This window comes from Pistacia vera, unplaced genomic scaffold (genome assembly GCF_008641045.1).
Source record: "Pistacia vera cultivar Batoury unplaced genomic scaffold, PisVer_v2 Contig761, whole genome shotgun sequence".
In the NCBI taxonomy this organism is placed as follows: Eukaryota; Viridiplantae; Streptophyta; class Magnoliopsida; order Sapindales; family Anacardiaceae; genus Pistacia; species Pistacia vera.
The window spans coordinates 176,506-191,755 of NW_022196625.1; the positions used below are offsets into that span (position 1 = coordinate 176,506).

General features: G+C 33.4%; 1 protein-coding gene across 3 annotated transcripts; it reads left to right on the forward strand.

Annotated features, from left to right (window-relative positions):
• Positions 1–454: 454 nt before the first annotated feature.
• Positions 455–5,322, forward strand: LOC116116147 (disease resistance-like protein DSC1). Of its 3 annotated transcripts, none has more exons than XM_031402242.1 (6): positions 455–1,077; positions 1,250–2,342; positions 2,490–2,807; positions 2,905–4,095; positions 4,180–4,937; positions 5,048–5,322. In XM_031402242.1, exons 1-5 carry the CDS (start codon positions 608–610, stop codon positions 4,255–4,257), a joined length of 3,150 nt encoding a protein of 1,049 aa, XP_031258102.1. In that variant the 5' UTR covers positions 455–607; the 3' UTR covers positions 4,258–4,937; positions 5,048–5,322. The 3 variants fall into 3 exon arrangements, with proteins under 3 accessions (XP_031258102.1, XP_031258101.1, XP_031258100.1); XM_031402241.1 differs by having other exon boundaries at positions 5,081–5,322; XM_031402240.1 differs by having other exon boundaries at positions 5,084–5,322.
• The last annotated feature ends 9,928 nt before the right edge of the window (positions 5,323–15,250 follow it).

Genomic DNA, 15,250 nt, shown 5'->3' on the forward strand with positions numbered 1-15,250 from the left:
TCGAAAATCTCAGAGATTCTGTTTGGGGTTCAAGAAATCGATTTTAGGATTGAATATGGTGTGAAAAATTGCAGTTTCGATCAGAAATTGCACGGTCTCCGTTTATGGTTCAAGAAATCGATTTTTGCCCTAATCAGTTTCGATTAAGCGATTTGAATGGGTGGGGCTTATTTTTAAATTTCAAATTTTAAAAAACTTTCATTAATTATGATTTTGTTCACATATGTTTTAATTTTTTCATTTGAACCCATTTTACATCTTTAATAATTCCTAACTGTGCCACATTAGCTTCTCTAAATTAAAAAAAAATTGAAAAAAATTTTCAAGGCCATTTTGGTAAATGGAAACTTAGGATGGCCGAAAGTTAAATTTTCTCGAATATTACACCAAATCTCCGATTACCTCCGATCATACACACCTATGTAATTAAAAAGGTACTAGAGAATCGTTAGAAGCTTTACCCACAGTAGAGTGACTACAGTGTTCAAGTACCTTCTAGATTTCAAGATCTTTTATCTGTTCTTACAGGCTACAGCTACCTTCTCTCAGGGCTAAGAATATTTTATTCTGTTCTGTGACTTTGCGACAAAGCTTTCTTTTTTCCTCCATGGCTTCATCATCAATTTCTTCTCCTGATATTTGTAAACCCAAATATGATGTCTTCCTTAGTTTTAGAGGGGAGGATACCCGTGATAATTTTACTAGCCATTTATATGCTGCTTTGTGTCAAAAACAGATTCAAACCTTCATTGATGATGGACTTCAGAGAGGAGAAGGAATTTCCCCTGCACTGATAACAGCAATTGAAGAATCAAGGATTTCAGTAATCATTTTCTCAAAAGACTATGCTTCTTCAAGATGGTGCTTGAATGAACTTGTAAAGATTCTTGAATGCAAAAAAATGAAAGGCCAAACGGTTATACCAATTTTCTACCAAGTGGATCCATCAGATGTACGAAAACAAAGTGGAAATTTCAGGGATGCCTTTGTTAAGCGCGATCCATCAGACGTACTGAAGTGGAAGACTGCTTTGACTGAAGCAGCCAATCTATCTGGATGGAATTCGATGACAATTAGGTAAAGCTATCTTTTTTGTTTTCTTGACTTAATTTAACCTTTCATCTACACGCCTTACAGTAATAGCAGGATAAATATGAAAACAGTGATTTTATTGATGTCTTGGAGGTTCGATTTGCTTCAGTTTTGATCAGTTCTTAAACTCACTACTTTTACTCTTTAAATTTTCTAGGCCTGAATCCAAACTTATCGATGGAATTGTCAAGGATATTTTGAAAAAATTAGATGATATGTCATCCTCAAGTATTTCCGAGGGTTTAGTTGGAATGGATTCCCACATCAAGCAAATAAAATCATTGTTGTCAGAGTTTCAGATTGTAGGAATTTGGGGTATGGGAGGCATAGGTAAAACAACCATTGCTGAAGCTACTTACAACCAAATATCAAGACAGTTTGAAGGTCATTGCTTCATCGCAAATGTTAGTGAAGAATTAGAAAGAAGTAACGGATTAATTCATTTGCGACAAAGAATTATATCTAGAATACTAGGAGATAAAGATTTTATCATCGACTCTCCAAATACTATACCCCAATTTATTAAGCATAGGCTTCAATACATAAACGTTTTCATTGTTCTTGATGATGTCAATACATCAAAGCATTTAGAAGTTTTAAGCAGAGGTCTTGATGGATTTGGTCCAAGAAGCCGAGTCATTGTAACTACTAGAGACAGACATTTGCTTCATAATTTTGGTGTTCATACCATATATGAGGTTGGGAGACTCAAATACACTGAAGCCCTTATACTCTTTTGTAATTATGCCTTCAAAAGAAACCATCCTCCTAAAGACCTTGTGGAGCTCACAAACAAGATAATAGATTACGCAAAAGGTATCCCATTAGCTCTTAAAGTGTTGGGTTCATCCCTCTATCAAAAGAGCAAACAAGACTGGGAAAGTGCATTATGTAACTTGAACATGATTGGTGACCCCCAAATATATGATGTTTTGAAATCTAGTTATCATGGACTAAATTGGATAGAGAAGAATATATTTCTTGATATCGCATGTTTCTTTAATGGAAGGAGTAGAAATTATGTAACAGTATTATTAGACAACTGTTATAATTGCTCTACGCAATATTGGCTGAGTGTCCTCATTGATAAGTCCTTGATAACAATATCACACAAGAATTTGTTAAAGATGCATGATTTGTTGGAAGAAATGGGTCGAAGAATTGTTTTTGAAGAATCAGAGACACAGCCAGGCAATCGTAGCAGACTATGGTGTGATACTGACGTCTATCACATATTGAAACATAATAAGGTATGAGCCTAATTAATTTGATATTTAATTTTATTTCATACCTCTAGTAAAATATACAATATTGTGGGTTTCATTTCTCTGTTATAAATTTATTGATGCTTTTGTGAGTTTTATGTTTTCTTATATTTCTTTTCATTTTGTTCTAAGGGAACTGACGCAGTTAAAGGCATATTCCTGAATATGTCAGAAATAAGAGATCTTCAATTAAGCTCCAGAGCCTTTACTAAGATGCCTAATCTTCAATTGCTTAAATTGTATAATTCTCGGGCTAATGAGCTTTACGAAAAGTTAGAAGATATTTCTAAAGTGCATCTTCGGGGTTTAAAATATCTTCCTGATGAATTGAGGTATTTGCGATGGGATGGATATCCTTTGAGAACATTGCCATCAAAATTTAGTCTAGAGAACCTGGTCGAATTGAGATTGCCTTTTAGCAAAATTGAGCAACTTTGGAAAGGGAAAAAGGTATAATTTATTTTGCTATAATATATTTCTTTCTTTGAATACAATCTTTATACTTCAGCCATACTAATTTATTCTTGACATTTATCAATTGCAACAGTGTCCATCCAAATTGAAATGCATTAGTCTTCGAAGCTCTGACTGCTTGATTGAGCTCCCAGACCTCTCAGATGCCATGGAGCTTGAGGTTATAAATCTTAATTATTGTAGCAGTTTGGTTGAAGCTCACACATCTATCCAATCTCTTTACAACCTACATACACTAAATTTGAGATACTGTGAAAATCTTAAAAGCTTCGGAAGCAACATTCATTTTAGGGGTCCTATAATTATTGACTTCTCTTATTGCACTAATCTCAACAAGTTTCCACAGATTTACGGAAATATAATTGTATTACACTTGTGTGGGACCGCAATAGAAGAAGTTCCCCCATCAATCGAGTGTCTGTCTCAGTTGATTATATTAGATATGGATAATTGTAGAAGGCTGAAGCGTCTTCCAACTAGTATTTGTAAATTAAAATCTCTTACCCAGTTGATTCTTTCCGACTGCTCAAAACTTGAGAGTTTCCCAGAAATCTTGGAGGAAATGGATGATTTACATCTCCTTGTTTTAAATGGAGCAGCAACAATTAAAGAGCTTCCATCTTCTATTGAATATTTGAAAGGGCTTCACACTTTGAAGTTGAAGGATTGCATAAATCTTGAGACAATTCCAAGAAGTATGTGTAGTTTGACCTCTATAAGGTATTTTGATATTTCTGGTTGCTCAAAGCTTGAAGCTCTTCTAGAAAACTTGGAAAATTTAACACATTTGACAAGTCTCTATGCATGTAGAACCTCCTTGAGTAAATTACCATCTTCTATTGCATGTTGGAATAACATTTATGAATTGTATCTAGCTTTCTGCAATCTAACTGAAATACCTGAGGATCTTTGTTGTGTATCCTTGCTGTCGAATTTAGATCTAAGGGGAAACAATTTTGAGAGTCTACCTGCAAGTATGAAGCAATTTTCTGGACTGAAACAACTTTTCTTAAGCAATTGCAATATGCTTCATTCGTTACCGGAGCTTCCATGGTCTCTAAGATACTTAGAAGCAATAAATTGCAAGCAGCTCCAATCATTACCAGAGATTCCATCAAGTCCAGAAAAAATAGATGCATCAGAAGTGGAAAAATTAATGGTCAGAATTTACTTCATATTCACAAACTGTCACAGTCTGGATGAGAAAGCAATGAACGTTTTGGCAAGTGCACCACTAAGATTTCAACGTATGGCAAATGCACAAGTGAGTATGGTCTTCAGAGGTCTCTCTTTTTCTCTCTCACACTCACAGACATTAGCATATTAATTAATTATTTTCATATTTCAGGAAGATAAACCAACACGGTTTTTCAACTTTTGTTTGCCTGGAAGTGACCTTCCTAACTGGGTCCACTATCAAAGTTAGGGATCTTCGTTAACTTTTGATCTACCTCAAAATTGGTGTTTTACAAGCTTTATCGGGTTTGCTATATGGGCCGTTATTGCATTTGATGAGAGTTTTGAGACTCAAGATCTTTATATCAGCTGCGATTGTCATTTTGAAACCAATGATGGTGAAAGGGTAGACTTCTCTTGCAACTTTAATGTCATTGTAGGCTATTTCCAGGATGACCCAGATCATATGGTGTCAATTAACTCAGATCATGTGGTCTTTGGTAGCTATTTTGATGCTGAAATGGCTAGGCTACTCAAGGGTGACCATACTGCTGTGACATTTGAGTTAGGATCAAATTATGATTGAACTTCCAAATATAGGAAGGTGAAATATTGTGGGGTCTGTCCACTTTATGCACAAGCCATCAACCAGGCTAAATCCAAGCCCAGCACTTTTGAGAATTTTGTAAGCCAAGGTTTTGGGGTAACAGGAGATCATGTGGACACACATGAAAGCCAAAGTGAGACAGAGATGGCAGTTCAATCTGATGGGGAGGAAGTGGAACCGAATCCTAAGAGAATTTGCACAAACCAAATCAATACTTCTTAACAACATTTCTATTATCAGTAACGGAGGTGGTTTAAGCTTTTCTCTTCATGGACTTCAATTTTGTTTGCGGACTTTGAGGCGTTTGAACACAGATGATCAAGGTACTCAACTGAAGCTACTCCAATAATTTAATAATAGATGGGATGGTAAAATAATGGTTAAATATATAATTTGAATATTTTTTTAAAGTTATTTGTAAGGTGATTTTCAGAAACCAACAAGGTTTTCATCATGTTTTGAATAGCAGAGGTGGCTTATTGATCTGTAAGTTTTGGACTTGGACGTTTGTTTCTTTCGCGGACTTTGTTTAATTTTTGGCTGCTGGAGCTGCTAATTTCATGTGCAAATTCTTTCAAGGCGCTCAATGTAATGTCAGGTAAGTTATTAGCATTATTGTGGCAAATTGGTTATATAAATGAATTACTAGTTCGAGGTTTTGTTTTTTAATTTATGATTTTATTACTAATTCCTCTTTTTAATTTATGTTGGGTATATTAGNCAATTCTGTAAGAGAAGAAGAGCAACAATCCACCGAACACAACCGATCGGATTATAAGAATACTTTGATAGCAAATCATAACCTTTGAAATGCTTCAACAGAATTTTACAACATTCCCATAACTCTGCAGCAGCCAAAATGTCAACATTTGAAATTTTCGATAACCACTCGAAAAGTTTCCGAAAGCAATAGCAGAAACCTTCAATATATTGCAACTGTAGGAGGCCAACAATAAATCACAACAACATTTGGTGAGACAAATCCAACAAATCTTCAATAACAATTATATATGCTGATTACTCCTACCAAAAATAACTCCAGGAATTCATCATTCAAATCGTGATCTATTTCAGATTAGAAGAACAGCTACCTGTCCAGCAATTTTCTCCGTGTTGATACATCAGCACTGAGAAAATTGCAATGTTGGTGGATTGCGTACCGAGTTTGAAGAAATACTTAATAGCCCATGAGATTGCAGTGAGGTACCTGACTAATTGAGGATCATTGTTTGGCGAGGGAGGATTGGAGCTAAAGAAACTACAGAATCATTATCAGCAGAAATATTAAGTAAATCAATCATCCTAGGAGTAGAACTCTCCAACCTAAACTCATACTACTACCGTAAAACTAACAGAGGCAATTGATTCTAGAGTTGAGATTCACTACTACTAACAACTCTTCATTACTGATTTTTTGGCCTCTAGATGATAGACTATCACCTTTATCTTTCATCTTATATAAACATGTAATCACTCATACTCAATGAATCATGCCTAGTTGTTTTTGATTTAGAAACAAAAATTCTCTCTAAATTTGTGCAGATTTCAAATGAGAACCGACATTAAGATACATGACCGAACATAGATTCTGAGAACAAAGCAAGCAACCAACTTTCAAGTAGACCTTGCAAACGGGCGGATTGGGCAGGTATGATCCGGGTAGCAAAGGGTCTCGGGTTCGCGGGTAAAAAGTTCTGACAGGTTGACATATACATGATCCGTACCCACCCGTGTGGGTACGGGTCACCCATGAACAATGCACCAGCCTTTTATATTTTCCATATTTTTCACTGTTTTTTTTTTCATATTTTTGTTATTTTTTACTGTTTTTTTAATTTAAAATTTCAAATTGCATTCTAAATTATATTGATTTAAAAACTTGATATAAAATTCATTTATTAAACTTATTAGTTATTAACTTATTATATTAAATAAATGGATGATTAAATTAAATTTGATTAGATTTCACCAAACATTATTAATTCAATATTAATATTTTTCATATTTATATCAAACTCCACCATATAAACAATAGAATTAATAAACACTAAACATACATAGTAATTATTAATTAGTAAACACTAAACAATTAAACATATATAATTGTTTAACCAAACACACTAAACAAACAAAGCCGCCCTTGATTATGCAATCTCCTTCCTCGGCCCTTGACTTAATGGCACAAGTAGCTGAACATCATCAATTTCATCTTCTATAATTAACAAAATATAAGTTAACTATCGTAATATATTAACAAACAAAAATATTAAAACATGTGAAATATAAGTTAAAATGTTACCTCTAACTTCATATCCAGAAATCCATGTCCTGGTGCATATCAAAGACTCTATATTCTCCAGTAAAAGTGAACTTCGATATTTACTGAGCACTTTGCTACCAACACTGAAACTGGACTCTGAAGAAACAGTCGTTATTGGTATACTCATCACATCACGGGCCATCATCGAAAGTATCGGGTATCGATCACTATTTTTCTTCCAATGGTCCAGGATATCCAAATTGCAAAATTTGATGCAATCAAACCTTGCCTCTCCCAAATAAGTATCCAATTCGGACTTCTTAGTAGCACTAAAATCACTCTTATAGTAGTCAAATTCCTGCACCATTTAAATATTTAAATTTAATAAAGAAAAATTACAAAATAAAGAAAATCTTATTAATCACAAGAATATAAAAATATTTAGGGAGTATTGACTTACACAAATATCATCTTCAATGATATTAGGATTACTAGCCTGTACGCAAGGATCGTTGGGAACCTCATTGCCACTTAGATCCTCATAAGCAACAAAAAGCCTATACAACTCCTGCTTGACCAACTCCAACTTTCTTGTTGCAACTACTGGGCTATCAACTTTTTTGTAACAAAACTCAACAAAATCAAACTTGAAACGTGGGTCCAGAATTGCTGCAATTGCTAACACAACAGTATAAAAATCTCAATATTTGTCAAATTTTCCTTTCATTTGACTTACCATGGTACTAAGAACTTCATCCTTATTTTCCATCTCTTCGTATAAACGCACTTGAACTCTCCACACATTTCTGAGATACAAGTTTGTTGTGGGCTATTGGGAACCCGAAAAAAGAGTAGTGATCTCATAAAATGGTTGCAAGAACTTGCAAATCCGCACCCCCCTATCCCATTCTTCATCTGAAGGACAACTTTTATAATTGGGATCTATCAGTGCCAACTGAACAAACACATGATGATATATTAACGCACTTTCAAGCATTAAATAAGTGGAATTTCATCTCGTGGGAACATCCATTCGCAATCCTTTTGAGCTTTTCACACCAATTTTTTTAACAAGTTCTCCAAACTTGATTCTTTTAGCGTCACTTCCTTTAACATATTTCACACTTTCATGAATTTTATGCAAAGCCACGCTACTCACCTTTAACCCTTCTTGGACTATGAGATTCAAGATATGTGCACAACATCGCACATGAAAAAAAGAAACATCACATAATAAAACATTTTGGACACAAAATTGACTCCTTAAAATGTCTTCCATTTTATCATTGTTACTTGCATTGTCTAATGTAAGAGAGAAGACTTTTTTTTCAATCCCCCAATCTTTTAAGAAATCATATACTATGTCTGACAAAAGAGCCCCCGAGTGTGAAGGAGGAATATAGCAAAAATTCAAAATTCTACTTTGTAACTCTCAGTTCTCATCAACATAGTGAGCCGTTAAAGAAATATACTCATCAGTAGTACATGAACTCCAAATATCAGAAGTCAAGCTCTTTTCCTTCTCCCTGTAATATATCTTTAAGCAATCTGCCTTAGCGGTGTTCCTAGTATAATGCTTAACTTCATGATTCAAATACATGTGGACATCTCTAATTCCTTCATGCTCCACTGTTGAATATGGGTAATCATGTTTTATGATTCCTATTGCCATCCTCTCATGATAAATTTCTTGAGAAATCTTCAAACGTCTCAATTTAGTATCACAATCCATCATCATTTGATCTACACTACTAGTAATGGTACGTTTAGGACAACCTTCCATATGGCGCCTCAAATTCTTAGTCCCATGACTGAACTACCATGCGCATAAGACTTACCACAAATCATACATTTTGCCCTCACCTCCCCATTATCTTTTATATATGTTGTAAATTGACCCCAAACATTTGAAACTTTACATCTTTTTGGACAAACAGTACTACCAGTAGAAGGAAGTTAACCTACGGCTACATTATGACCCGTTCCTAAATATGTAGACTCCTCCATACCAAGCCAATCTAAAGGACACAACAAAGTATTTACATTTAAATTAATTAACCAATCATAATTCATAACAATTCGTCCAAAAAAAAAATAAAAACACTCCCATATATTTTACAAGCAACCAACCCTACCAAATGATTAGATTTTTCCAGCTCAACAATCAACACCCCTCAACTCCAATAACCAATCATAATTCATAACAACTCATCCAAAAAACCAAAAAAACAAAAAAATTATAATGTGGTATATGTTGTGAATCATCAATTCATCATTATTTGAGTCAAAAGAAAATAAACACACCTCCAATAACACTATCACTAGCAATTCTTACCTTGGTTAATTTAAGCAGGGTTCATTGGTTTAACTAACATGCAATCAATGTTTGAGTAGGGGCCAAAAAGTGTCTTATTTCTTTAAATTTTAAAAGAAGAATAAAAAGAATTATCTTATTACTATTTTGAAATATGTAAATATAAAAAATTTATTTTCAAAACTTTTTAAGCCTCCCTCACGTCACGTACAAGTTACAAGCAATTTTTAAATCTTCACGAGCAACCATACTCAGGATTTGGCTTCTTCTTGAATTCAGCAGATTCATCTTTCTTGATAGAAATAAAAGTGCGAAAGTCAACAAAATAAAGCTGGGAGATCAGAAAGATGAAGCAGAAAGATTAGTTAACTTCAAAGCTCTGATACCATGAGAAAAATAGAGAAAATTGAAAAATATATTGAAGAAACAGTTCTGAAAAGTGTGACTGAGTTTGTTATTACAAAAGCTCACTTCTTATAATAACAACTTCAGGAGATTTTAGTGTTATTGTACTTAGAAGCAACTATCACAAGCAAAAATGGACATTTGATCAGTGAAAGTCTAAGCTCATTAAGAGTTTTCAAGATACAAGATTCGTCTAGCCACACACAGATTACATACAATGTAAACCTCATATGCAAAAGTACCGACGCCATAGTACAAAGGTACACTACACTTTCTCATCTACCATTGCCCTTTCAAACGATCCATGGATTTATAAAAGAGAAATGATTGATCATGGTGCTCGTTGGAGGTTTAAGGCTCTAATCATCAAATATATAATTTGAGATGAATTTGATTGATTATTTATAAGGATGTTATGACCTCTGTTTTAAAAGCCGGACCGGACCGACCGGTCGAACCGAGAACCGATAGCTTCTCCAGTCCGGTTTAGGTCTCAGGGGTTTTTTGAAATATTTTAAAATCATGAGGGTTACTTTGTCATTTTATAGGGGTATTTTGGAGATATATCAAAAGTTTAGGAATTAATTGGTGATTTTATTGGGACATTTTTGGAATAAATAAAAATTTTAGGGATCACTTTGACCTTTTTTAGGAGAATTTTTGTAATATATTAAAATTTAAAGGGTTAATATAATTTTTTAAAAATAAAATATTGTTGACGTCATCGATCCAACCGACCGATCCAACCAGTTGGACCGATTGACCCGTGACCCAGACAACAAAACGGTTTCCCCTCCAATCCGGGTTTTAAAACAATGGTTATGACTTTACATTTGCTAATTTCAACTTTGCTCAGGATGGAAAGAAAAAAAAAAACACACACACAGAGATATATATATATATCCTGTTGTGGCTTTTCAAGACAATTCAATCTTTAAGGGAGTGTATCATTGCCTTTGGAATCAAAATGGAGCTCCATGGACAATGAATTTATGCCATTGTTAGAAGAGCACCTGTCCACCAAACACAACCGACTGGATTTTTAGAAAACATTGATACCTGCTCAATGGATAATGAATTTATGCCATTGTTAGAAGTGAAAACAGTTAAATTTTAACATAGAAAGTGAAAATTAGCTGCAGAAACAAGACTTTCAAAGAATAAAATATACCTCTGAAATCAAAACTTCCTTCTAGCCTCCACATCAGTAACTGAAATATTAGCAAAAAACTACAAATAATTCCTACAGGCTTGCAAAACATAGCCTTTTAAATGTATAGCACCAACACCACTTGAACAATTTCATGAAGCTATGCAGAAACCTTTTGCAACCGTAGGAGTCCAGCTAAAATCTTGAACCACACATAACTTTTGAAATCCAATTCTGCAACGTAACTCCAGAATTTCATCATTCCAGATCAAAGCATAGTCTTTGTGGCATTTACCAGTGTTGGTCTAAATCTTCTAATTAACGCTTCCCCAGGCAGCAAGTATCATTCCCTTCCACATCCAAATCTTGCTCCATTTCTGATTAGAAGAGAAGCTAACCATCCGGCAAACAAATAACACCAACTGGAATTTTTTAACAAAAGGCAGATATCTGCTCAGTGTCCAAAGAATTTAACTTAACATGGAAATACATTTTTCTACAGTATGGCGAGCTCTGATATGATAACAGAGGCAATAACAAAGTAACATTAAAACTGCAATATGCAAATCCATAAGATATTATAATAGCTAATATACAAAATAAATGTTTAGTACAAGGAGTGTTTAACAACATTTTGATATATCAAAACTGACAATTCAAATTGCATACATAGTTTAGATTGTTGAGTTGGCTCAGCCCAAGTTATTAACAATTTAACACTTAATTTATTTTGTAAATATCTGAATAGCCCATTAGAATGAAGTGAGGTACTAGACTAATTCAACCTCTATATTCATTTCTAAGATCTAATAGAATTCATTCTTCCTCCTCTATATTCTTCATAATAGACTATTATCTTTCATCCTAAACATATAATCAATAATACTCAAGGAACTTACATTTATAGTTCACTAAAATATATATTACACTATGATCTTAATAGATAATATCACAAAATAAAAATATTTTTGCCAAAAGTGAAACTCAACAACATGCTCTTGCCAAAAAATAAGGAAAAAAAAAAAAAATTGTCAACTCCTCATAAGCATTAGAAGGAAAACTCGAGTAGAATACTCTTGCGAACCCCATAATCTCCAATTAGTAAAATTAACCATCATTTCTCATTTTTATGGACTGCCTTGCGATTTTATAGGCGATAGGGTAAAATTAAACATTTATTGCTCTTTTATTATTATTATTATTATTATCCTAATTAGATTAATGACCATTAAAATAACATGTACATAACTGATGATCATATATGTTAAGACTTTGAATCTCTTTAGGAAGCAACACGGCACTAATGGATACTTCAATATCAACTAAAGGGTAAGTCATCCCGAACTTAGATTATAGCCTGCTAATGCAAATATACCTAGGGGCTCAGATCTACTTAAGTAACTTTAACGCATCCCTTGTGTTGGACCACTGCTCCTGATGTATCCTGTGCTGCTTAAACAAATACAACACAGTGATAGAAGATTAATTATAAAGCAAGTAATAATGCCTCTAATTTAGATAGTAAGAACTTATAAAACAAATAAATTACAACAGAAATACTTGAAAATGATTTTCCTCTCTCCTTTGGCAATACAACAACGGGCCACTGTAGTTCCACTTGGATTATTTTTTTGGCTGTAGAGAATCCCTTCAATATAATTTCAAGTGACCAAACTTATTTAGTGTACATAATTAAAGCTTTTCACTAAAGCACATGGAAAGGAGGAAAAAAAGGATATATATATATATATATATATATTCAATGTATAGCATTGTACAAAGGGCCGACTTTTGATACAAAGAAAACATTTTGATATGGTGTATCATGAGTCACCACCAAAAACCAAATCTTATTCTAATGTCAATATTTGTGTCCTAGAATTTTAAGTTGGCATTTCGTGCAACATAGGTTCAAAACAACCGAATAATAATTCTGTCCCAAGTTTACATGATGCTTTCCATAGCGTCAAAAATTGAAGGCGGCATATAGGTCAAAAAGTTTAATGTGTGTCCACACAACTATATGTGCATCTACATGAGCAAATTTACAGAGCCCATTCACAAATAAAGATGTGCAAAATATGGAAGAACCTGAAAGACTAATTCCTTTTGAATAATTGAATCTAAACATTGCATTATTGGAACAAGCAGCATGTAAGAATTTTTAGGTGGTTTTACTCAATATTTCCAGAATAATTATAAGCTAAACAATATATCTAAGAATTCAGATCAACTTTGGAAAAAGCATGCAAAATATGTCAAAATTTAATTTTCAGGTAACTTGAGAAAAAACTATATAGTATATATTGAACAGTATAATAGATAATTTTTTATAACTGAACAAAGAAGGAAAAAATAACCAAATCATAAATTCATATATACAACCTATTGGTACTTAAAAAAAAAGAGAAGAAAATATAACTACAGTTACAATCAAGATTACCTGTCCCCTTCACATGTAACTTTCTTAAGAGAAAGAGAATTAATGAGTATTAGTAAACCACTCAAAAACTTTTTACCTCAGAAATGGCATGACGTGGTCAAGAGATAGTTTTCCCCCAATTCTCACCGTCACTCCTTCTAGTTTCTTGGTCCAAGGCCACTGGTAAGTCTTCGTAAGAAACTGTTGCTCAATATCTAATTGACCAGTAACCTTCCAACTAGGACTAGTTGTACCCTCATCATCCTCAGCAATATCAAAACTACTCTGCATCATCAAAAGGGAAAAAATAATTACAGGTTTTTCTCATTTGCAAATTTATTTCACAAATGCATAACAATAGTAATGATTAGAAAATAACAAAAATGAAAAGGAGAATAAAAGTTTCTTGATTCAGCATTTGTTTTTCCATTCCAGTCAATTCAAAAACAATTTCAAACTGAAAACTTCTGGAAAATACATTCCACTACCCTGGAAGACAGTTAATAATATTGATGAAGTCGTTAGCAACTGAAGATAAGAGGAAAATAATTAATCATTACTTCAGTTCTTGCAGTGGTTTGATAGGAATGAAGCAAGTGAACTCTCCAAACCATGAAGCTTGTTGAAGCCATCCTGAAATAAACAGAAGGAAAATGAGGAAATCTGAAGAAACTTGAGGCCAAAAAAAAAAAAAAAAAATCCAAAAAATACTTTAGCTCATATTTCCTGACTTGGAGCAGCACTAGAATGGTTAGGCAGTTAGCCCGCTCTGGAATTGAAAAATAAAATAAAATAAAGTAAAAGTAGGCGCCCATGCCTTACACTAGAATTGAAAAATAAAATAAAAGCCGTATTCCTCACCTGTGATAGCAGCTATTTATCCCCATTCAGAGCCTTATTCTATACAAATAGATCTGCCTACTTTTGTTATAAATAAAATGAAATTGGTGATCGATTCAGTTTTGGAGTACAAAGAAATAATTTTGTTTTATTAAATTCATGTCTTAATTATATGAATTTAATTAAGAAATCTTCCATGTAACATTATGTTGAAAAAAATGCATCTCTTTCAAACATTTTATCAAACAACTCTGCAACATCACTTAACTTGATCAATCAAAAACATCTACAGGTCTTATATACAAAATATCAAAAATCAAACTGAAGCTTCAGTTAATATAATTATCAAAGTCACAACTAAACGAAGCTTGAGTTCCAAAACACAAATACCAAATCACGATTATAGAAAGCATTCACTCTTAAAATATAGTTTAAAAGTCGTGCAGAATGATTTTGCTTACCTGGCGCTTGCGACGAAGAATGCTAGAATCAGTGACGCCGGTGACGGTGGCTTGTGACGTCGTTAGCTAGAAACATCAGTGCCGCTTCTTGTGACTGTAGCAGTGGGGAGTTGAAGAAGATGAAATGTGGCGGGGTGATAAAGATACAGGGTTGGTTTATTTAATTTAACCCACAGGAATTGGAATTTAATTATAATATACTTATTATTATACAGATAAATATATATATATCATTTTCATATAACATTTCTCGTACAATATTATGTGGCAAAATATGATTAACTAATTTAAAGTTAAAATTAAACTTACACCTAATCATATCTTGTCATATAAAGTTTTATGAAAATGATGTACCTATAGTATTATTCTAATTTTATTATGTTGTATACAATCCTATTTAGTCTAATTATACACCAAATCTCAAACAATATCATAAATTATATAATCATATCTAATATACTCCGGCCAAGGTGGTAAAGAAAATAAGAAGATTTTGTGAACAAGTATGTACCATCTCTATAAACATTTGTTGGATGGTGGAATTCACATCATCCTTCCAAACATATTCTTCACTCATTTCTACTCTTTGCACCTTGTTTAAATTTGGTGTGCTTAAACTTCCTTGAGTAAAGATCTTCAATTTTGGATATTGACTCAGAGTTTCTTGTTCCAAGCATGGGAATTTGAAGGCACAACTTGTTGAGCAAAAGCATGCGAGGCTTGATAAATCAAGAAGCTCCAAAGTTTTCAATTGGTAAAAAATGATCTCTTCTTCTATCTCGTC

Excerpts from the sequence above, each read along its gene's own strand:
- LOC116116147 (XM_031402242.1), top strand. The coding sequence starts at position 608 with ATGGCTTCATCATCAATTTCTTCTCCTGATATTTGTAAACCCAAATAT. Across the intron at positions 1,078-1,249 it reads TGGAATTCGATGACAATTAG|GCCTGAATCCAAACTTATCG; the intron begins GTAAAGCTATCT and ends TAAATTTTCTAG. Across the intron at positions 2,808-2,904 it reads AACTTTGGAAAGGGAAAAAG|TGTCCATCCAAATTGAAATG; the intron begins GTATAATTTATT and ends CAATTGCAACAG.